General features: G+C 34.2%; 1 protein-coding gene and 1 non-coding gene across 2 annotated transcripts; one reads left to right on the top strand and one right to left on the bottom strand.

The window, feature by feature from the left end:
- Positions 1 to 847: 847 nt before the first annotated feature.
- LOC112099431 lies at positions 848 to 954 on the bottom strand. Its single transcript, XR_002906233.1, has one exon. It is a non-coding gene; the product is annotated as a small nucleolar RNA R71 (small nucleolar RNA).
- Positions 955 to 5,686: 4,732 nt separating this feature from the next.
- On the top strand, positions 5,687 to 6,976 carry LOC112099047. The gene is made up of 2 exons (XM_024186149.1): positions 5,687 to 5,974; positions 6,710 to 6,976. The coding sequence occupies exons 1-2, from the start codon at positions 5,687 to 5,689 to the stop codon at positions 6,974 to 6,976; spliced, it is 555 nt and encodes a 184-aa protein (XP_024041917.1).
- The last annotated feature ends 17,464 nt before the right edge of the window (positions 6,977 to 24,440 follow it).

Below are 24,440 nucleotides of genomic sequence, written 5' to 3'. Positions count from 1 at the left end.
TAATAAAATTGTTGGACCAATTCCTATAACAACAATCCATGTGGAGATGATCTTGAATACTTATCATTATATGACTTGTTGTGTACACTTGCACATTGACACCCATAGCATTAAAGATTGCACAGACCAAGGTTTTGGCACCGTTGTCGGGGATTGGTGCTTATTGTGATTTGTCAAATCAATTTTAGTTGGTGCAAAATTTTAATTTTCTTTTTGTTTACTGTGTTTGCAGAATTGCTCTAGCAACCCTTGCATGTGTAAATATAAACGTGTTGTATTCCAATTTAATCCAGAGATTGAAAGAACTGCAAGGAGATTGAGGAAATAGAATAGGAATTTAAAAGTTGTTGTAGTAATTGGCAATTTGCAAGATATGGGGAACTTGAACCCTCACGGAGAAATACAATCAGTTAATGGCCAAGAATGTCAAAATGGGCAGAATATTTAGGGACAACTAGGGAATAACAATATTATCTATATGGCATATGATAGAGATAGAGCCATTAGAGACTATGCCATGTTGAACCCTCAAGTTATACAACCTGTAATAGTTAGACCTGAAGTACAAGCTGCTGATTTCGAAATCAAACCAATGATGTTTCAGATGTTATAAATAGTGGCGCAATTTAATGGATTGCCATCAGAAGATCCTCATCTTTACCTTAAACTGTTCTTAGAAGTGAGTGATGCTTTCAAAATTATTGGAGCATCACATGATGCATTGAGACTCAGACTTTTCCCGTATTATTTAAGAGATCGAGTAAGGGCATGGTTGAATTCTTTGCCACCAAACCCCATTTGGATGACAAATTTTTGATGAAATATTTACCATCAACAAAGAATGCAAAGTTGAGGAATGAGATAATATTTTTCCATCAACTCGAAGATGAAAGCTTGTATGATGCATGTGAAAGATTCAAGGAGTTACTCAATAAATGCCCTCATCATGGTAATTCTTGTTGCATACAATTGGAAACTATTTACAATGGGTTGAACCTAAGCACTAGATTGATGGTAGATGTTTTAGTAAAAAGAGCCTTGTTATCTAAGTCTTATAATGAGGCTTATGAAATTTTGGAGAGGATAGCCAACAATAACTATCAATGGCCATTAACTAGACAAGTCGCAGCAATAGGAGCAGCAGGAGTACATAATGTGGATGTATTAACAGCATTGTCAGTTCAAGTAATCTCGTAGACAAATATGGTAAAAGCTATGACTACTGCTCTAGCAACAGTTAACCAAGTTGCTGAAATCTCATGTGTTTATTGTGGAGAGGGGCATCTATATAATAATTGTCTTGGGAATCCAGCTTCAGTCAATTATATGGGCAACTTCAATAGACAAAATTAGAGTAATCCATATTCAAACACTTATAACCCTGAATGGAGACAGCACCCAAACTTTTCATGGAGTAATCGGAATTAGCATGCTGCAATATCCAGTGGACAGAACAAACGTACTCAGCCACTTGGTTTTCACCAGCAAAATCAAGGGCAAAGAAATACCAATAATGATCAATTCAGTTCTCTTGAAACTCTAATTTGAGTATATTGTGAATAATGAAGCAGTTGTCTAAAGTCAGGCCGTGTCATTGAGAAATTTAGAAAATCAAATTGGACAACTTGCTACAGTGTTGAGCAAAAGACCTCAAGGCAATTTACCAAGCAACACAGAGGATCCAAGGAGAGACGAAAAAAAGCCTTGCAAGGTTATTAACTTAAGGTCTCGAAAGGATGTTCATATTCTAGTTGGATTACTAAAAAGAATAGTAGAACTCATTTCAACTGAAGAGGAAACTCAAATTGAAGAAGAACCACAACAACCCATTTTCAAGTATATTAGTGAGAGTAGCCAAGCTGCAGCAATTGCAAAACAAAATATGATTCAGTGTATGTGAAGGAAAAAGTTACAGCACTAACAACAACATACCAGAACATGGCAAAAGAAAAGCAGTTTGTACAGTTTGCTGCAGCACTGCAGTTTAGACATCCACCACCATTCCCTGAAAGATTTCAGAAGCAAAAGCAAGACAAGTAATTCAACAAATTTTTAGAAGTTTTGAAACAACTACATATTAGCATTCCTTCTGTAGAAGTATTACAACAAATGCCAAAGTATGTGAAGTTTTTGAAAGATATATTGGCAAGGAAAATGAGGCTGGGAAAATTCGAAATAGTTGCTCTAATACAAGAATACAATCATATGCTGCAGAGCAAAATACCTCAGAAGTTGAATGATCGAAAACGTTTCACAATTTCTTATTCCATAGGAAGACACTTTATGATTTTGGAGCAAGTATCAATCTTATAACATTATCAGTGTTTAAGCAATTGAGAGTTAGAAAAGTCAGATCAACTACAGTGACATTGCAGCTGGCTGACAGATCTCATGTATATCCTGGTTAAGGTAGATAAATTTATTTTTCCAGTGGATTTTATAGTGTTGGACTTTAAAGCAGTTAAGGAAGTATTGATTATTCTAGGCAAACCCTTCTGAGCCATGGAAAAGACTTTAATTGATGTTCAAAAAGGAGAACTGAACATGAGAGTCAATGATCAGCAAGTTACCTTTAATGTGCTGGAAGAAATGAAAAGTCTTGATGAGGTGAAAGGCTGCCATTTTGTCAGTGCTGTAGAGCTTGTTATCATAGATAGCTTGAATAATTGGTGTAGTAATGAAAAGATTAAGGCTGCCACATTTGAAGAACTTGAAGATGAAGATGTTGCAACAACGCATATAACATAGTTAGGAGATAAGCAACCAGTGAGGACTGACAAAACTTTTGAGTCTCTTGATCTTTCAAATAGGGAATTGAAACCTACTGTACCATCTATTGATCTACCTCATTCTTTAGACTTAAACTTCTACCCTCACATTTGAAATATGTTCTTCTAGCTAACAATAATACATTACATGTAATCATTTTCTTTGAATGCAAATTAAGAAAAAAGCTTGATGGATGTGTTGGGGAGATACAAGAAGACCATTGGATGGACCGTAATAGATATCAAAAGAATCAGTTCCTCCATATGTATGCACAAGATCCTGTTGGAGGATTGCTGTAGCAACTCGGTAGAGTAGTAGATAAGATTAAATCTCATCATGAAAGAAGTTGTGAAAAAAGAGATTATCAAATGGCTTGATACTGAAATCATCTACCCAATATCTGACAGCTCCTAGGTAAGTCCAGTACAATGTGTTCCAAAGAAAGGTAAAATGAAAAGAATGAGCTTATTCCCACAAGAACAATGATTGGATAGAGAGTTTGCATGGACCATAGGAAGTTAAACAAAGCCACAAAGAAGGATCACTTCCCGTTGCCTTTCATATACCTGATGTTTGAGACTTGTTGGAAAAGAATACTACTGTTTCTTGGATGGGTATTCAAATCAATTACAATACCACCGAAAAAAAGTTACTAACAATTGTCTGTGCATTTGACAAATTCAGAGCCTATTTGGTTGGCAAAAAAGTGACTGTTTACACAGATTACTCGGCTGTAAAATATTTGATCTCAAAGAGGGATGCCAAACCAAGGTTGATAAGGTGGATCCTCTTGCTACAAGAGTTTGACTTAGAGATCAAGGATAAAAAAAAAAGGACTGAGAACCAAGTAGTAAATCATCTTTCAAGGTTGGAAGCGAATAAAAGTACTTTGACTAAGCAAGAGATCACATAAACATTTTCTGATGAGCAACTGCTAATGCTACAGCATGCACAGATGCTATAACAATCCGAGCTTCCGTGGTATACATGTTTTGCTAATTACTTGGTGAGTGCATTGTTACTACCTTATCTAAGTTACTAGTAGAAAAAGAGATTTCTTCATGATGTTAGAAGTTATCAGTGGGATGAACCTTAATTGTACAAGATGTGTTTAGATCATGTGATCAGAACATGTGTGCCTAATAAAGAAATTTCAAACATACTGCAATCATGTCATATTGCAGCATATGAAGGACATTTTGGAGGCCACAGAACAACAACCAAAGTTCTACAATCAGGTTATTACTGGTCCTCTTTTTTTAAAGATGCTTATGAGTTTGTTAAATTTTGTGATAGGTGCCAAAGAACAGGGAACATATATCAAAAGCATGAAATGCCATTAACCAAAATTTGGGAAGTTCAGCTCTTTGATATTTAGAGGATAGATTTTATGGGTCCATATCCATTATCTTTTGGGAATTTATACATTCTAGTTGCTGTAAACTATATTTCGAAATGGGTGGAAGCTTTAGCACTACCAATAAATAATGCCAAAGCAGTGGTGAAATTCTTTCAGAAGAATATTTTTACAAGATTTGGGACTCCTGAAGCCATCATAAGTGATGAAGGCACTCATTTTTGCAATAGAGTATTTGTTGCAGCATTGACTAAATATGGAATTAAGCACAAGATTGCTATAACATATCACCCTCAATCTAATGGTCAGGCAAAAGTGTCCAACAAAGAAATAAAAAGGACTTTAGAAAAAAATAGTGAACCCTACTAGAGAGGATTGGTCTCTTAGACTACATGATTTTTTATGGGCCTACCACACAACTTACAAGACACCACTTGGCATGTCTTCATACAGAATTGTCTATGGCAAAGCATGTCGTTTGCCACTGGAGCTGGCACATAAAGCATATTGGGCGATAAAACAACTAAACATGGACATGCATGCTGTAGTAGAGTATAGAAAGTTTCAACTTTGTGAACTTGAAGAGTTAAGATTGTTTTCCTGTGAAAATGCAAGGATTTACAACAAGAAAGCAAAACAATGATAAACACATCCAACAAAGAAAGTTAATTCCAGGCCAACAAGTTCTATGGTACAACTTTAGATTAAAACTTTTCCCAGAAAGTTAAAGTCTAGATGGTCAGGGCCTTTTATCAAAATACATCCTCATGGTGTTGTAGATCTCAAGGATGCATGAATTAGCAAGGAATTCATGGTAAATGGACAACAAATTAAACATTATATTGATGATGTTTTGCACAATTCAATGGAGGATTTATGCCTCACATATCCAGCTTGAGCGAATTAGGGGAAGGTCAGGGTGAAGACCTTAAATCAAATGCTAATTGGGAGGCAACCCAATGATTAGGGGAGTTATTTCAATTTTTTCTTGAACATCAAGTTCAGGTTTGCATGTTTCTCTTTCCGATTTTGGTCATTTTTGCATTGATTATTTAATTTCTTATTTTTCTTTTATTGCATGGCTAAAAAACAATTTGCCTAAGATACTGACACCAGTTGTTGCAACATTCTACTTCATTAATCAGGGGACTTTATCATAGTTGTTGCAGCACCAGATTACTTGCTGTGGCAACAATTCTTACTATGACAGCAACACAAAAGTTGAGTATTTTTTAACCGTTGGGAGTAATTATGCCAGCTAGCGTTAGCAAATCAAGATAAAGATAAAGATGGATCGCATAATCCCTAAATTCCCGAAACTAATTTGCTTTCCTATTTAAATTTGGATTTTTTTAAATTTTAAATACACTTTCCAAACTTATCCTATTAATTATTTTTTTTTCATTTAATTTCACCTATAAAATAGGGATTTACTGTGCTTCTTTTGACTCTCATCCAAATTCTCTCTTCTCGTCCACAGTTTTCCATATACTTTGGACTCCCTTTCACGATTTGTTTCTCTTTTAGGTACCCAACAACTCAGTCCTATTTATTCTAGCAATGACGCTTTCATGGTTACAAAGCCGAAGATGCAAAGATGAAGATAAATTTAAAGAATTTATTGAGCCTCGGAAGATTTCAGAGGAAAAGAGTTTTCACATTCCTCAACAGCCATCAGGAACAATCAACACAATCTATGTTGCTGTAGCAAAGAAAGGATGGCTAGATTTTTGCACTCACCCACGAGACCCTGTGCTCCAAATCGTTAAGGAATTTTACTCTAACATGCTACAACAAGACCAACGCACAATAATGGTAAAGAATGTTCAAGTCCCTTTAGATTTGAAGGTAATCAATGCTTTTTATAATTTACCATTTGATATGGATTTTGAGTATTAAAAAATGGTTGAGAATATGACTGCTAAGAAGTGGAGTGATATGCTTAAAACCCTTACGGTAGAGAGTATTTCATGGTTGAATGTGGAGAGCAGAGTAGTGAATAGAATTGACGTGAAACCAATAGTCAAAGTGTAGGTAAATTTTCTAAAATCTCGATTAATACCCACTATACACACCACCACTGTATCTCATGAAAGGCTTATCCTATTATATGCCATTCTCAAATGTCTACACAAGATTGTCGCTTTGTTGTTTCCCTCACTCATCACCAGCATTTGTTTTATATTTAGGGTGAAAATATTAGTCAAAGATGAAAGAATTAAAAATGAAAGAGCTCTTACTACCTAAATTGTTGAAAGAATTGATGGGGAAACTGCTACTGCAATAACACCAGAACATGTTGTTGTAACTAGCGTGAGGAATGTCACTAGCATTGAGAGGAGGTTGCAAGAATTGAGTGACATCATCAATGAATGTGTACACATACAGAAAAAAGAAAATCAAAGATTCTGGAATTATTTGATGTACTTTAAAAATCATATGCATCAGTTTGCAGTTTACATGAAGAAATAGAACAAAGAATTCCCTAACTTCTTGCTACAGCCGTTTGATTTCCAAGCATCGGCAGGGGATGCTCCCACAACAAAGACAACAATAAACAGTGAAGAAGAATCATAATCCGAGGAAGAACCACCACCAGCTGAAGAAGAGAAAGAGGAAAAGAAAAAAGAAAAAGTAGAAATAAATGAGGAACAAAGTGCAGAAGAAGAGTCAACAACGGAGAAAGATGAGGCACCTTCAGTAGTGCCTCTTAAATGCAGAAATAAGCATATCATAAAAGCTGATGAAGAGGAGACAGAGGATGAGCAGGATGATGAGCCCCTAGTTGCAGTGTTTCTAAGCAAAGGCGATCAAAAAGTTCAAACTAATGAAGAATCAGACGATGATTAAAATGATATTGATGCAGAAATTGAAGCAGCTGCTAGTAAGGCTACTAAATCTAGTAAAGAAAAGAAGAGTTTGCTAGACATTATTGCTGAAATCACTTCTCAGGAAATCGCTACAGCAAACCCTCTAGGAGCCACTACTTAGAAACCTCCTATAAAATCTCCTAGCCAAACTCCAAAGGTATCTAACAAGCGTAAAAGGACACAACCCTCTAGAGATGCACTAAGAAAGCAAAGTCTGATAAGCTCACACCTCAAAACACTACAGATACCCTCTAACCAGTCCAAGCAAGAAGAAGAAGAAATCAGTTGCTGCAACACGCCTCTCACCAAGGAAGAGTCCCGAGGTGGAGCCTAACAACAGCTATTCTGCTCCACTAGTGCTGCAGCATCACCCTACAACAACAGGGGAATACCCCCTACCAGCCAGTTTATTTTATTTATTTCTAAAAACTTTTCTTTCACTTGGTTATATTTTCTTATCTATTTTGCATGTCGTTTTATTTAGTATATGTAAGTTTATCATTATTTGATTTTGTGTGTGTGTGAGGACACAACACCTCTCAAGTTTGGGGGGTTTGTGTTATGATGTAATGTACTGGTAAGTGTATGTGTTTGGATTAGAAAACTTAATGAAGATAAATTGAGTAGTATTCAGTATTTTTGACTGCTAAGTAAGGATAGTTTGTAGATGGAGGTTGAAATTATGTTCCAACACTTAAGCTTTGATTAAGTTTTATGAGAATGCTATAGCAAAGGCAGGAAAATCAAAGAGGATAGAAAATACCTCAAGTTTGGGGGCAAAATTTTGTTGAATTGTGTTTTTTTTTAAATAAATTCTGCTCTAGTGGCTCTAAGTTGTTTGGTAACAAGTCTGAGTATACACCCCATATGCAAACTCGAGTCCAAAGGCAACAAGAGCTTTGAGCATTGCTGTAGCACTAAGAAAATAAATAAAAACAATTAGAGAAGGTCTTTTATCTAGGATATTGAATAGTCAGGTTTGTTCATGAGCCCCATATTCAGTCTTGAGTTAAAGGTGTCTATAGATAAGACTATATTGTAACCATTGCTACAACAACTCTTATCTGTGCATTGGTTGAGTAATTGGATGTCATCATTACAAGAGATAGATATTCACATGAAAAAACAATAATACATTGAAGAGAATTTGATTAAAAAAACAAAAGAGAGAAAGAGTATTTTGCTATAACACAGTTTGAACTTTTTTATAACTTCTGCTCCCCCATCTATGAATGTACTTATGTTTTACACACACACACACTTCTGCAGCACCTCTGGAATTTGATCAAAGTGCACACACACACTTTGGACATAATGAGGCTTGAGTCTAAGAACTGAACTGCAATGGAAAATTTGATGAAAGAGATAATTTATTTGTTGCATGAATGTGTGATTAAAGTGTGCATGTTGTTGTCATTACTTAAGGACAAGTAATGGTTTAAGTTTGAAGGTATGATAACTCTATGAAATGAGAGTTATCATAGCACTTTTAGACTTAAAGTATGATTATTTAGAGAATAAATGACAAGTTTTTATTGCATTTTAGTAATGTTTTGCACAAATGTCCATTTTAGTTTACTTTTAATAAGTTTTGTTTGATTTAGAATAAATTGTATGCTTAGATCATATGCATAATTGTAGGTGATCGAAAACTCAAATTTCAAGGAAGGAATGCGACTGCAATAGGCTTGAAAAGATAAAGACAGAACTTGCTTAGAGAAGAATTGAAACAAGTCTGGAACAATGTAGATGCTGAAGTTGTTGTTGTAGCATCATTGTTGTAGCAATCCTAGAGCATTGACAGAGAAAATTTAATGCGAGATACTTTGAAGATTACTGTTTGGAGTTTCCTAAACTGAATGATGCATGAAAAGAAAAAAGAAAGTCGTCATTAGTAAAAACGAACGGAGAAACAAACCAAGAGAAAACAAAGATCAAGAAGGAGAATTGGCGATTGCAATAAAGGATTCAAGAAGAATATCGAGTGGATTTACACTCTATTTCTTGTTCCCTTGTTTTTATCTCGTTATGATGAATTGTTTGATGACTAAAACTATTTTGCTTTTTGTTTTATCACGAATTATGAAATAAATGTATTTGTAGTTAAGTGATCAATAAACTTGATTGTTAATTGACTGATATTTTGTGTTGTTGCATGTTTGCTATAGCAAGTTGTTTTGATAATACTCATTTCAATTCACTAGCTCGACTGACCACGCACTTAGTGATACTAGCTAAAAAAGGCATGTATTAGTGGAACATATCAAAGCAATACTTGGTTTTAGATTGAGTTTCCTGAGTTGGGTTTAACTTGATTCGAAAAGGGTCATGCTTATTCTAAAATTAGTGATGAACTATATATAGGTACCCACCTTATAGGGTAATTAGAATCTAAAACGTGTAATTCTATATCTTATGTTAGTATAATAATTGGTCTCTATTAAGTTGCATTAAGATATAAGACATCTAACAAGCGATAGTTGAGAATACAAAGGATTATGTCCAGTGTTATAGCAATTGATCTTAAAATTAGAAAAATAGTTAAAACAATTAAGTAAGTTTAATCACTAAACTACTTCATTTTCATTGGTTGTATCTTCGTGTTTTCTAAGACAATTTACTTCACTACAATTTTTTTATTCCGTCTTTATTTTGATTAGTTTATTAGTTTCATAGTTTCTTTTAATTCTAATTTGGAATAAAAACTGCATTGATAAAATTATTATAGCAATTCCTATAACAACAATTCCTGTGGAGACGATCTTGAATACTTATCATTATATTACTTATTGTGTACACTTGCACATTGACTCCCATAGCATTAGAGATTGCACACACCAAGAGGCATGAATGGCTGAGTTGTAATAGCATAAGTGTTGTGCAAATTTTATTGAACTCATAAGTGCACGAATCTATTGTAGAATAGATTAATAGTGATGAGTGTCGATACCACGAAGAGGTGAATTTTAATTATATGTAGAATCAATTTTCTTTGAGGGTGGTTAGATTTGTGGTGAAAATAATTTGGAATATTCTAAAATTTAAATTAGAATGGCAGGAATAAATTAAAGCGAAATCTATTGAAATGAAGCACTTGGATATCTAGATCTGCATCAACATGCACCATGGGCTAAATATTCCTTATTAATGCCAATTAAATCATGAGGGAGGTTTTCACTCCTCATGAACCACACTCTAATCAATATGAAGCCAGTTAAACCAGTGCGGTATCTAAACAAGATTATTACTATCTGTCGACAAAAAGTCAAAATATCCACAAAAATCAGAGAGGAAGAGAAAGTAAATTTACTAAATAAAGCCCATGGCACATGTTGAGATTTTACCTTCAACCCAAGCTTGAAAGAAAATTAGCTACTCATAATTGAATTAGGGGTAAAATGGAAAGTTTTTAAAATATGTAGAAAATACAAGATGAAGAAGGAATTACAAAAAATGGAACTCAAAAATGAATTCAAGGGTACCAAATTAGGAGGGGAAGCCCCCTTTTATAGATACACTGAGTAAATCATGGCCATCGAATTAAAAATAATTTGGACGCTCAAGATTACGCCACGTGTCAACAGTATACGGTTTGACCATGAGGTTTGAATAGTAACACGGTATGAACAGTGAGGTGGCTTGAATAGTGATGCGGTTTGGTTATAAATAATTTTGTGTATATGCATGTACTGTATGCATGATTTTTGGTCCACTAACATGCTGCCATGTCACTGATCAACAGTACATAAGAATTTTAATCTAATAGGATCGTGATACCTTATCGGTCAATGCCACATCATCACTCTGTATATTTGAATAGTATCATTTTTCTTTTTATGCTCCTCCTAAGGTTTTCGACTGTCTTCAGTTAAAAAATTATGTTCGTTTTGCTGTCTGATCTCTCGTTCATTATGAATGACCATAATGCCCCTAAAATACATAAAATACTTAATTATAATACAACACACATAATTAAATTACAAGAGACTTAAATACATAAAAGTAAGAATGTTAGTGAAACTTAAAGTGTAAAATGACGATTTTCTCCTCTATAAATATACACTTTTTAACACTCAACAATAAGAGAGATAGTGAAGCCAGTTGTAAAACTCAGAGGAGAGAGATAAAGCATAGAGAATACCCAACTAGTTAGTAGTACAATTGACGAACAAAGTTTTCTAAAAGGAAAAGACCCTTTAGCAATTATGATAGTGTCCAGTAGGGTCACAGTGCTAGTACAAGCACTTGCCCTCAATGTTATGTTTGTGGTAGATATCATAGAGAACGGTGTATAAGCAATTCGTCATGTCGATTTCATTGTTGACAGCTAGGGCACTTGAAGAAGGATTGTCTGACCTTGACAGTGAGCACTAGTTTTGTATCAATCAAGACCCTTATCACTTTCAGAATGGTAGTAGTCAGTTTCAATGCTAAGAGGTCTCTAGAGAAATGTGTCCACATTTACTAACAGGCTCTAATCTAGTGTAAAAGAGACTAACATTGGTCAACAGAGAAGCCAACCAGGCAAACATGCATACAGGCGCTTGTATTTGTTTTGACCTCATAGGATACAGGCACTTGTAACTGATTCTATTAGAGGTTTATGATTTTGATGCTATATTGGGGATGGATTACTTGTGAGCCATCATGTTACAGTAGACTGTTTTCGAAAGAAGTGACTTTCAGGAAAGTTGAAGACTTTAATATCATTTTCTATGGAGAGTGATGAATCTTTCTTTCTTATGTGATATCAATTATTTCTATTAGACGATTATTTAGAAAGGGTTGTTTAATTACTTAACTTATGTTATTGATACTTAAGTGAAATTAAAAGATATACCTATGGTGAAAAAGTACCTAGATGTGTTTCTTTGATGACCTTCCTGGTTTGCCACTCGATGAAGATGTATAGTTCACCATTTATTTGATTCCAAGCACAACCCTTATTTTTATGGCCCTATATAGGATGGCTCAATTAGAGCCACAAGAGTTAAGGTACAGTTGCAAGAATTAGTCAATAAGGGTTTCATCTCTGAGGAGAACACTGATATTATTTGTGAAGAAAGAATAAAACTATGAGATTGTGTATAGACTATATGCAGTTGAATAAAATCACTATTCAGAACACATATCCACTTCTTTAGATTGATGATCCATTTGATCAATTACAGGGTACTATAGTTTTCTCGAAGATAAAGTTACACTCGGGTTATTACCAAATGAATTAGAGATTTTATTGTACCCAAATCACATTCAGGACTTGTTATGGCCATTATAAGTTTCTAGTAATGCCATTTGGGATAAATAATGATTTAACAATATTTATAGATCTTATAAACCGAGTATTTCATTCTTATTTAGATTAATTTGTTATTGTATTTATTGATGACATCCTAATATGTTTATATTCTAAAGCGAAACATGCAGAGCACTTGAGGATTCTTTTACAAACCTTGAGGTATTAACAACTTTATACTAAAGTTAATGTTAATTTTGGCTAGAAAGAGTTGCATTCTTGGGCCATGTGATTTCGACTAAGGGTATTTGTGTGGATCCAAAAAAAAAATAGAAGCTATAATGAATTAAGAAAGCCCAAATAATGTAGTAGAAGTAAGAAGTTCCCTTGATTTACCATATTATTATCATAGGTTTGTTGAAGGCTTTTCCATGATAGCTTTACCTATAATGAAAATGATAAGGAAAAAAAAAGGACAGACGATTGTGAACAAAGTTTCCAAGAACGTAAAATAAGACTGACTTCAGCTCAAAATTCTTACATTTTCTTCAGGTACTGAGTGATTCATAATTTATAGTGATACATTTTGACGGGGGTTGGGTTATGTATTGATGAGGTATAGAAATGTAACTGTCTATGTTTTTTAATAGCTAAGCAATATGAGATGAATCATTAAATACATGATCTAGAGCTCACAGTAGTGGTGTTTGCATTGAAGACTTATAAGCATTATTTATATGTAGTTACTTGTGAGATTTACACAAATAACAAGAGCTTAAAATACTTCTACATACAAGAAGAATTAAATTTAAGACAACATATGCCAGTTGAGTTGATTGCAGATTATGATATAACATTCATTAACATCCAGGTAAGGTGAATATGTTAGCTAATGCTCTTAGTATGAAGTCTTTAAATCCAATAGTCCACCTGAAAATGTCGTATCTTTGTTGTCGATTGACTTAAGATCTTTGGGTTTAGACATAGTGCCGATGAGCCTGGACCACGTTTTTCTCATTTCTAGGTTTTGGCCTTGTTTATAGCAGGCTAAAAGTACTAAATTAAATTTTAGTATAACTTTTCATCTACAGAGAGAGGGAAAACCCATAAGGTTATTCAAATTTTAAAAGATATGCTTCGAATATGTGTCATGTAGTTTTGAGGTAGTTGAGATACATATTTTCCTTTGATGAAGTTCACTTATAATAGTTATCAATATAATATTTAGATCCCACCATTTTGTGGCTCTATATGGAAAGAAAATTAGGATTCTAATCTATTGGGATGAAGCCAAGAGAAGACAATTGTTAGTTTTAGAAATTGTTTAAGTACTAATGAGAAGATTAATGTCATCAGAAAAAAGTTAAAGGCCGTGTAGGATAGACAAAAGATTCATGCAGACAAACATCAAATACCATTGAGTTTGTAATGGCTAACAAAGTTCTTTGACAAATTTCTCCTTGGAAGGATATACTTCAATTTAGAAAACATGTGAAGTTAAGTCCTTGATACATAGGCCCACACTAGATTATTCAATGTGTTAGTCCAGTTGCTTACCATTTGGCTTTACTTTCAAAGCTATCATAAGTTCATAATGTTTTCATGTTTTGATGCTACAAAAGTATATTTTTTATCCTTCTCACATTTTAGATGTAGAACTAGTCCAAATAGTAGATATGACTTATGAAATAGAACTAGTTCAGATACTTGATCAAAAACAACATTTGTTGTGTAATAAGATGATTTTCACTAATTAAATTATATGAAGGAGTCATGCAAGAAAGTAAGAAACTTAAGAATGTAAGGATTAGATGTGGTGGTAGTATTAATATTTGTTTCAGCTAAAAATATAAATTTCGATGATGAAATTTTTATGAGTTGGGAGGAATTGAACACATGTGCCTAGCTTTCTTTAGCTAAATACAAAGCCAAAAAGGACTTATTAATTTTAACCCGCCAAATAAAACCACACGATGCTTATTAAGTTAAAAGCAGCTAGTTGCTTGCTTCATTGAGACCACTTGCATGCTTCACTTGTATGCTTCATTTGCATGTTTCATTTGAATTAGTTGTCAGCTTCACTGAATTTCTCACATGTTTGCTTGGATTTGGTGGCTATATAAAGTGAAAAATATTAAGAGTTGCTTCATTTATCAATTTAGGAGTTGAGAGCAAAGCATGTAGAAGAAAAGAAAGAAACTAAGAGAAATAAGAAAAAAGAAAAAGAAAAAGGAAAGAAAAAGAGAAATAAAAGAGAAAAGAGAAGTCAAGAGTGAGAAAAAGGAGAAAAAAAAAAGATAAAAGAAATTAAGGAGCCAAGATTGAAAAAGAAGTTAAAAGAAGAATTGAGAGGAAACGTTACAAGAAATGGAATTGGGCAGTTAGATTAACATCCAGTGAACCAAGGGGTAACAAATTTATAAAGTTTAAGCAATTATGATTTGGTTTACATTATGCGTATTAGTTTTTTATATTAGTTGTAATAATTAATTTTTGAACCCTATGTTTACGAGAAATTCACGTTCCAAGAGAACAAAAAGAGTCTGAACTAATAGTAAATCAATCATATAATGTGCGTACATATAATTATAATATGATGCAGTTCAGTTTCTACTCAATTGAGATTGGGCCACAACACGCATTGCTACATGACTTGCAGTTTGAGCACGTTTTTGTTCGTATGTATATATTTAAGATGTATGTATGTCTAGTGACATGTAAAGTGTGTGAGTTTCGAATATGTTTTTAGATGAGGCACATATGTTATTATATGTTTATAATGGAGGCTTGAGGCTAGTTTTATAGATTCATGGATTAAGTCTATTTTTTGAGTTTTAACAAGCAATATGCTGAGTGTTTCATGTATAATTTTCATGTTTGCTTATGTATTATGTTCAGTGCAAAGTGATATCATATGATTATGTATAAGCACTAGTACACTATATTGCTTTTATATATATAGTTATATCTACTTATTGAGTTGTAAGTTCACTATTTTCCTATTTACCCCTTTCTCCTAGGTTCCCATAGGATTTCGTACAGTTCAATTTGTACTCTGTTGAAGTTGGGCCACAACACACATTTCTACATGACTTGCAGTTTAAGCACGTTTATGTTCATATGTATATATTTTAAGTGTATGTATGCATGTGTAGTGATATGTAAAGTGTGCGAGTTTCGAATATGTTTTTGGATGACGCACATATATTATTATATGTTTATAGTAGATGCCTGAGGCTAGTTTTATAAATTCATGGATTAAGTCTATGTTATGAGTTTTAATAAGTAATACAATGAGTGTTTCATGCAATCTGCCTCAGATCTGACAAAAGGGTCGGGTCGAGCCATGTCATATTTATCGGACGCTAACATCCATATGTAAACTAACACAATCAAGGGACATTTTAATAGTATGGTATGTGCAACGAAGCATGGATCTATGATCGGAGATGTATTCAAATTTGAAATTTTTTTTGCAGCCAATGTTTACAAGAAGGCGACCAACCAATAGCATATTCCATGAATTTTCTAAGAAAAAGTATTAGAGATTGTTGATCCTTCCTTCTATTGGAGGAAATGGCAAATTCTAGGAGTCATACATGGAGACGAAAGAGTTAGTATTGAGGAGTGCTTGGCTGCTGTATTTAAAATTAATGGAATCTCCAATTGCTCAATGCAGATGAGAGATATTATGACAAAATTGTGCTCTACAAGGATCGGCGAAGCTAGCAGAGGCCTCGCTTAGGCTCTAACCCAGTCCATTAAATTTCATGTAGATTCCTTAGTTTAGTAAAATATAATTATATGAATTACTGTCTTCTTCCATCTAATTTTCACTTGATATATAATCTTCTTTTATCTAATCTTCCCTAAAGCATAATTAATTAAATTTTTTATTTAGCTTGGTCTAACTTCTAATCTAATTTTACCAATGGCTACAAGGGAGTAGTGGCGAAGCTAGCTGTTGAAGTCAACAAATTGTTGGTGCACCAACAATTTGTTGAAAATAATAATAATTGAAAAATAATAATAATTAAAAATTATTATTTTTAATTATTTTATTCTTAGCATAGTAATTCATTTCTCCTATAAATAGCTAAGGATTTCATTCATTTGAAATCATCCCAAAATTGTTAAGCTTATAAGTTTCTAAGCTTTTGAGAGAAGTGAGAGAAGTGTGTCTGGGGAATTTATCTTTCCTGCAGAGTATGAGAGTACTGGGTATATTTTGGGTTTCTGAGAAGTGAGATTCGTTACTTAAATATTTGTACTCTATTAATTGTTAAATAAACAATTATTCTTTCTTGCCTCCGTGGATGTAGGTTTAATTACCGAACCACGTAAATTCTTGTGTCCTTTATTTTTCTGTAATCATTTGGTGCGCTTGATTCCACATTCCGCGCACAACAAGTGGTATCAGAGCCGAAGGTTCGTACTTGGGGGGATACGGTACTGTTCACATATACGGTAATATTCTCGTATACGATACTGTTCACGAATACGGTGGAGACGGTCATTTGTACTTGGGAGACAGTCTACTGTAAGTAGTGTGTATTTTTGCATGTCTTGGAAAGTTCTGTCAACAAAGGCGATAAGAGTTTAAGGATTCTGGTTTTAATTAGGACCGAGTTCCCGTCCAGTTTTCTGGGAACTTTCTTGGTGCATTTATTCACGTGAAATTAACATCATAGAGACTGTTTTTCAAGTGGAAATAGTTCGTTGAGAAAATGGTAGAAGGTGAAACTTTCAGAATTAGGGAGAGATCTACCGAGACTATTTCAGGAGACACTTCAGGTGGGAGGCGAGATTTGTCAAATCGCTATTCAGCACCTGTTATAGGAGGCCAGAAGATCGATGTTGAAAAGTTTGATGGGAAAATCAACTTCGGCATGTGGAGGTACGAAGTTATGGATGCCCTTATTCAAATCGATCTCGATATTGTTCTGAAAAATAAAAGACACTTGTATGATGAAGAAATTTTGGATCGTATGAATGAAAACAGCCTGTGGTCAGATCAGATCGTGTTTGACCAAGGAGGTGAAATCCTTGGTGAAAGATGAGGAGTGTGCGGTGACTTTGTGGCGTACATTAGAGGAGAAGTACCAGGTGAAAAGTCCTGAAAATTGCCTTCATGAAATGAGCCAAGTATATGGTTTTCGAATGAAGCCTGGGGTGTCAATGCACGATCATGTTTCAAGATTTGAAAAGTTACTTGCTGATTTGAAGAATCTTGATGAAGATATTAAGGATGAAGTCAAGGCTATGATTCTGTTACACTCACTACCAGAGGACTATAGCCATTTTGTGACTACTTTGATATATGGGAAGAGTGTGATCGTCTTTAAAGATGTTTGCACAACATTGACTAGCTTAAAGATTCGGAATAATGATAAAAATTCTGAACGAGCATTGTCTGAAGCTTTGGTGAGTAGAGATTGGGCGATGGAGAAACAGAAGAAGCGTGGTGGAAAAAATTCTCGATCCAAATCGATAAGCAGAAATATAGCTCGAGATGAGTGTGCCTTTTGTCATGAAAAGGGCCATTGGAGGAAAGATTGTCCAAAGGCTCAAAAGAGAGATGGGAAGAAACCAGCAACAGCAAACATGGCACGGAAAGATGAGGGATCTGATTATTCACTAAGTATTACTCCTACAGCATACGTGGCTAGTTCGAGCGAGTGGATACTTGATACTGGAGCAACCTATCATTTGTGTCCTATTAAAGAATGGTTTATGGATTTTCGTAATCTGGAATCCGGTGCAGTTGTGATAGGGAATAATCAACCTTGTCGTACAATGGGGATAGGAATAATTCGGCTCAAAATGTTTGATGGAATGGTCAGAGAACTCAAAAAAGTTAGATTTGTTCCAGCTTTAAAGAAAAATCTAATTTCTGTGGATGCTTTGGAAGCTAAAGGTTACAAGGTTACCATTGAAAATGGCACAATAAAGTTTACACATAGGGCTATGGTGATTCTGCAAGGGGTTCGACGTCACAATCTGTACTATTTGAAGGGAGGTACAACTGATGAAGCAAATGTTGTTGAGGCGCACAGTGACACCACCAAGCTATGGCATGTACGACTGGGACATACTGGAGAGAAGTCTTTGCAAACTCTGATGAGGCATGGACTCTTAAAAGGTACCAAAACCTATAAATTAAATTTCTGTGAGCATTGTGTAGTAGGCAAGAAAACAAGGGTCAAGTTTGGTACAACTAATCACGATACTCATGAGATCCTTGAATATGTTCATAGTGATGTATGGGGACCAACCAAGACTGCATCAATTGGTAGAAGCCATTATTTTGTTACATTTATTGATGATTTCTCTAGACGTGTGTGGGTGTACACCATGCGAGCAAAGGATGAGGTTCTAGAGATTTTCGTGAAATGGAAGAAATTGGTGGAGACTCAAACTGGCAGAAAGATCAAAGTATTACGATCTGATAATGGGGGTGAATATACTTCTGATCCATTCTTGCAAGTATGCCAGAGCGAGGGTATTAAAAGACATTTCACTGTGAGACATACTCCACAACAGAACGGTGTGGCTGAGCGTATGAATCGTACTTTACTGGAGAAGGTACGGTGTATGTTATCTAATGCTGGTTTAGATAAAAAGTTTTGGGTTGAAGCTGTAAGCTACGCAAGTCACTTGGTAAACCGGCGGCCTTCTACTGCAATTGGAGGTAAAACTCCTATGGAAATGTGGTCTGGAAAGCATGCACAAGACTATGATTCTCTTCGTATATTCGGGTGTCCAGCTTATTATCATGTTAAAGATGGTAAACTGGACCCTCGTGCTAGAAAATCTATCTTTATAGGATTCAAATGTGGAGTAAAGGGCTTCAAGCTTTGGGATCTCGAAGACAAAAAGTTTGTGTGTAGCAGAGATGTCACATTTGATGAAGCTTCAATGATGAAAGCTTCAAGTTCTCAGTAGGTGGAGAACAAGACCAAAGAGGTTTTGCAGCGGGTGGAGTTTGATGCAACTCCATATGTACCAGTTAGTTCTACATCAAAGAATGGTTCAACTATGGAGGTGACACCTAGAGTTGAAGAAGAGGTTGTTTCTTCTGATGTCCCACAAAATGAAGAAACAATTGATGATGTAGATAATGATGATTTTATAGCAACAAGGAGGCCAAGCAGAGAGATAAAGAAACATGGATAGCTTACTAAAGATATTGTGGTAGCCTATGCACTTCCAGTTATTGATGATGACATCCCCAACACTTTCGGTGAAGTATTACGCAGCAGTGAAAGTGATCAGTGGAAGTTAGCCATGGAGGAAGAGATGAAATCTCTTCATCAAAACCAGACTTGGGAACTTGTAAAGTTACAAAAGGAAAAAAAGGCTATTGGCAATAAATGGGTCTATACCAAAAAGCAAGGATCTCCAAATCAATCAACTCCTCGATACAAGGCAAGGCTCGTGGCAAAAGGTTTTGCTCAAAAGGAAGGTATTGACTATAATGAAGTTTTCTCTCCAGTTGTAAAACATACTTCCATTCGTATCCTACTCGCCTTAGTTACAGAATATGAGTTAGAGTTGGCTCAGTTGGATGTTAAGATGGCGTTCTTACATAGAGATTTGGAGAAGGAAATCTATATGATTCAGCCTTGTGGTTTCAAAGTTGCTGGAAAAGAAAATCGTGTGTGCAGATTGAGTAAATCTTTATACGGATTGAAACTAATTCTTTGAATGCGTTGAGTTTGGAGAATTTTGAACTACAGTTGGCTTGATCCCAAATTTTGAGTACGTAGGCAGTCACAGAGATGCAGCCACTTTGGGGATGATGGCTCGTTGGTAGTTGGTTCAGATTTGAAAATTTTTCGCCGAGGTGGAGATTTGTTGAATTAAACAAATTGTTGGTTAAAATTTGTTGAAGTCAACAAATTGTTGGTGCACTAACAATTTGTTGAAAAATAATAATAATTTAAAATTATTATTTTTAATTATTTTATTCTTAGCATAGTAATTCATTTCTCCTATAAATAGCTAAGGATTTCATTCATTTGAAATCATCCCAAAATTGTTAAGCTTATAAGTTTCTATGCTTTTGAGAGAAGTGAGAGAAGTGTGTCGGGGGAATTTATCTTTCCTGTAGAGTGTGAGAGTACTGGGTATATTTGGGTTTCTGAAAAGTGAGATTCGTTACTCAAATATTTGTACTCTATTAATTGTTAAATAAACAATTATTCTTTCTTTCCTCCGTGGATGTAGGTTTAATTACCGAACCATATAAATTCTTGCGTCCTTTATTTTTCTGTAATTATTTGGTGCGCTTGATTCTGCATTCCGCGCACAACACTAGCAATTTTTTTTTGGGTGGGCTGACTTTTTATTTTTCTAATTCAATACTTAGAAAATTACGGCATTAATACCGCGATAGACATAAATATTGTAAATTACACGTAAAATTAATAAATGTAAAGTAAAACTAGTAAATGCATACAAGATTATTATTTATTTAAAAAATTAACATTGTTTGTATAGAATTTTAGTGAAAAAAATTTTATTCATTTACAAAAAATATTTTCTTTAATTAAGCAAAAAAATTACTCATGAATTAAACAAAAAATTGATACGAAAAAAAGTGAAATAAGTTTTATTGAATTGGTTACCATAAATTCTATATTTATTCTAGAACATTTGTAAACTTTTTTCCCTGTTTTCTATAATGATATCTATTTATTACACATATTAATTAAACGGAATTATTTATTTTGATGTGGATTAAGTAAAAAAAATTAAAAAATATTCTTATATTACTAGACACATATATGATATATCAATAAAATTATATCTAATTTTAAGTATTATGCATACTTTATGTAGTTTCAAACATTTTACTTATATTTAGAGACCATTTAGGGTTGTTGAGGGAGTGCAAAAATATGTAAAATAACTTCATCTTACAACTGTTGTGCAAATTTTAATGTACTCGCAAGCGCACGAATCTATTGTAGTATAGATCAATGGTGACGAGTGTCGATCTCACGAGGAGGTGGATTTTAATTATATGTAGAATTAATTTTGTAAATGGGTGGTTGAAATTGTGGTGGAAATGATTTAAATTATCCTAAAATTGGAATTGAGATGGCGATAATAAATTCTAAAATTGGAATTGCAATGGCGAGAATAAATTGAAGAGAATTCTATTGAAATGACGTACTTGGGTATCTGGATCCGTATCAACATGCATCATGGGCTAAATAATCCGTATTAATGCCAATTAAATCATGAGGGGGGAATCTACACCTCATGAACCACGCTCTAATCAATATGGTGCTAAGGGCTTATTGTGCCAAATAATAATAACCTTGTACTAGAGGGCTGGTGAAACCAAGGCGGTACTAGACAAGATTAGTATTATTTGTCGACGAGAAGTCAAAACATCTACAAAAACTAGAGGGGAAGAGAAAATAAATTTACCAAATTAAGCTCATGACACATGTTGAGACCTCACCTTCAATCCAAGCTTGAAAGAAAATTAGCCACTCATAATTGAACTAGGGGCAAAATGGGAATTTATTAAAATACAAAGAAAATACAAGATGGAGAAGGAATTACAGAAAATGGATCCCAAAAATGGATTCAGAGATATCAAATTAAGGGGGGAGGCCCCCTTTTTATAGATACATGGAGTAAATCATGGCCATCGGATTAAAAACAGTTTTGACGCTCAGGATTGCGCCACGTCATCAGTCAACAGTCCACGGTTTGACCACGCGGATGAACAGTAACACGGTTTGACTCGGATGAACAGTAACACGGTTTGACTTGGATGAACAGTAACGCGGTTTGGTTGAAAATAATCCTGTGTGATGCATGTACCGTACGCGAGATTTTTCATCCACTGATATGCTGCCACGTCACCATCAACAGTACATAAGAATTTTAGCCCAACAGGATCGTGACACCTCATCAGTCAATGCCACATCATCGGTCAATGCCACGTCATCGATCCGTCTATGTGAACAGTGCTGTGAACAGTAACGTAGTTAGTACCGTACACGTGAATAGTACCGTACATATGAATAGTGTCATTTTTCCTTTTATGCTCCTCCTAAGGTTTTCGACCGTCCTGAGTTCAAAACTGATGTCCGTTTTGCCGTCTGATCTCTCTTTTATTGTAAAATGACTATAATGCCCCTAAAATACATAAAATACTTAATTAAAATAAAACACATATAATTAAATCACAATAAGGTTAAATACATAAAAGTAAGGGTTGTTAGTCAGACTTGAAATGTAAAATGACGGTTTTCTCCTTTATAAATATGCATTTTCTAACACTCAAACACCCCCCAACCAGCTTATTGCTAGTCCCTAGCAAATAAAGCGAAAACAAAATTCAAATTCAAAATATTTTTTTTTAATAGAAACACTCGTATTTATTCCGTCAGATTAATGATGGCAATCAAATAAAAGTATAAGCATTATCTCCAGTCTAAAGCAACATCACACCCACATCAACCATCCACATGAATCAGCCCAGTAGACTTTGTCATAGCTACTTTCAAGAATGACATGTCAAACCCCAAAATCTCACTGGAAGTAGTGACACTCTCACAAAGAAATTAAAACCAATAAAAATAGTCACTCCAATGAATGGTAATTGAGAGAGAAAATAATAAAGAAGTGATATCACATGCTCTCACCAAGATGAAATAAATATGCCCTCAGTTTATAAATAATACGAACTCAAGTCAAATAAAAATGCTAGTCAACCCACTTTATTTATCTTCTTTTTTTTTTATTCTGCATCACTACATCTTTTTAGCCCATATAACTAGCTTCTACTTCAAACTATAGTTCCCTAAAATCAAGGACTTTTATTAGGACGTAACGTAGGCTAGGGACATGGCTAACAAAGAAGGAAAATAAGGAAAACAAAGTGTATGTTTGAGAAAAATGCAGAGATTTTTTTTTTTTTTGGACGTTGCAAGGTGGATTTCACCTATTATTTTTATTTTTTTTTCTTTTGAAACAACAACTTTTATTTTTTATTTTTTTTTGGCATAACTTTACTGAACAACATAATTATTTACATTTTCTCAAACATAAATAGGTGATGTAACTTATAAGACATTGGGTAATACTCCAAATTGGAGTGGGTCAAGATGATAAGTTGACAAAGAAAAAGGTTTTTTTTTTTTTTAAAGGCTCAAAAGGGTTAACTATGGATATTTGATAAAAGGGATGGCTAGAAAGGCTCAAACGGATCAAAGATGGTCTTTCCATCGTCTTTTAGGGCTCTAAATAATCTTCCATATCTACTAGTTAGATGGGCCTCCAAATGTAGCAACACACTCTTTTTTTCTTTTTTTTTATTTTACAATTTTGTTTTAAGGGTTAACTCAAAAGCAATTTAGAGATCGTGTGTAAAATAATAAACTGCTGAGCTGTATAAAGAGTAGGCAAAAGGGTTATTCTCCAAGAAAAATAATAGGCTCAAAAACTCACTTGGTACTTATTATGACATGTTCATTCCTTCAAGCAACTCACATTTGTCTCCGACATCAACATGTAAAGTAGCAAACATAGCGTAACATCACTTAAGACCAAAGATAATACAAATATTAAAATTTGAAATTAATCATGTCATCCAATGTTAAAACAAATCACAAAAAGTTTTTTTTTTTTTTTAAACAACATTCTATCCCCCAACCTATTCTAAACATGAAACGAAAATATGCATGCAGAAATGTGAAAATGATGCATAAAAACTAAATAGAAAAGTTACACGTAAAATAATAGAAAACGAAAATGATTTTTTTTTTTTAAGAAGATGCGTTTCTAGAGGAACTACACTCCATATTCAGCCATCTTCGACTCAAAAGTTGGAAAATGTATATTTATAGAGGAGAAATTAAAAAGAAGAAAAATAAACATAAACACATAATAAAGAAAAAGAAAATGTCTGAATTTTTTTTTTAAGTTTTTTTTTTAATTTTTTTTTAAAACGATGAAGATGTGTTTCTAGAGTCACTACACTCCATATTCAGCCATCTTCAACACAAAAGTTAGCAACAGTTAGTTTCTACAACAAAACAATTAGTAAAAACTTAACCAAAATTCCACAATTGTCGATTATTCCCTCCCCCCAACCAGAACGAAACATTGTCCTCAATGTTTGAAATGAAAGAAGTAGAGTTTAGAAGACATCACCTGGGTGGTGCAACACAGAAAACAATAT

Source organism: Citrus clementina, unplaced genomic scaffold (assembly GCF_000493195.1).
Source record: "Citrus clementina cultivar Clemenules unplaced genomic scaffold, Citrus_clementina_v1.0 scaffold_4, whole genome shotgun sequence".
Taxonomy (NCBI): Eukaryota; Viridiplantae; Streptophyta; class Magnoliopsida; order Sapindales; family Rutaceae; genus Citrus; species Citrus x clementina.
The sequence above is the reverse complement of the archived record's forward strand: the minus strand, read 5'-3'. Positions and strand labels throughout refer to the sequence as shown.

Bases quoted from the DNA above. Each gene is read 5' to 3' on its own strand.
- LOC112099047 (XM_024186149.1), top strand. From the start codon at position 5,687: ATGACGCTTTCATGGTTACAAAGCCGAAGATGCAAAGATGAAGATAAA. The intron at 5,975-6,709 runs GTAATCAATGCT...TCATAATCCGAG, and splicing joins AAGTCCCTTTAGATTTGAAG to GAAGAACCACCACCAGCTGA.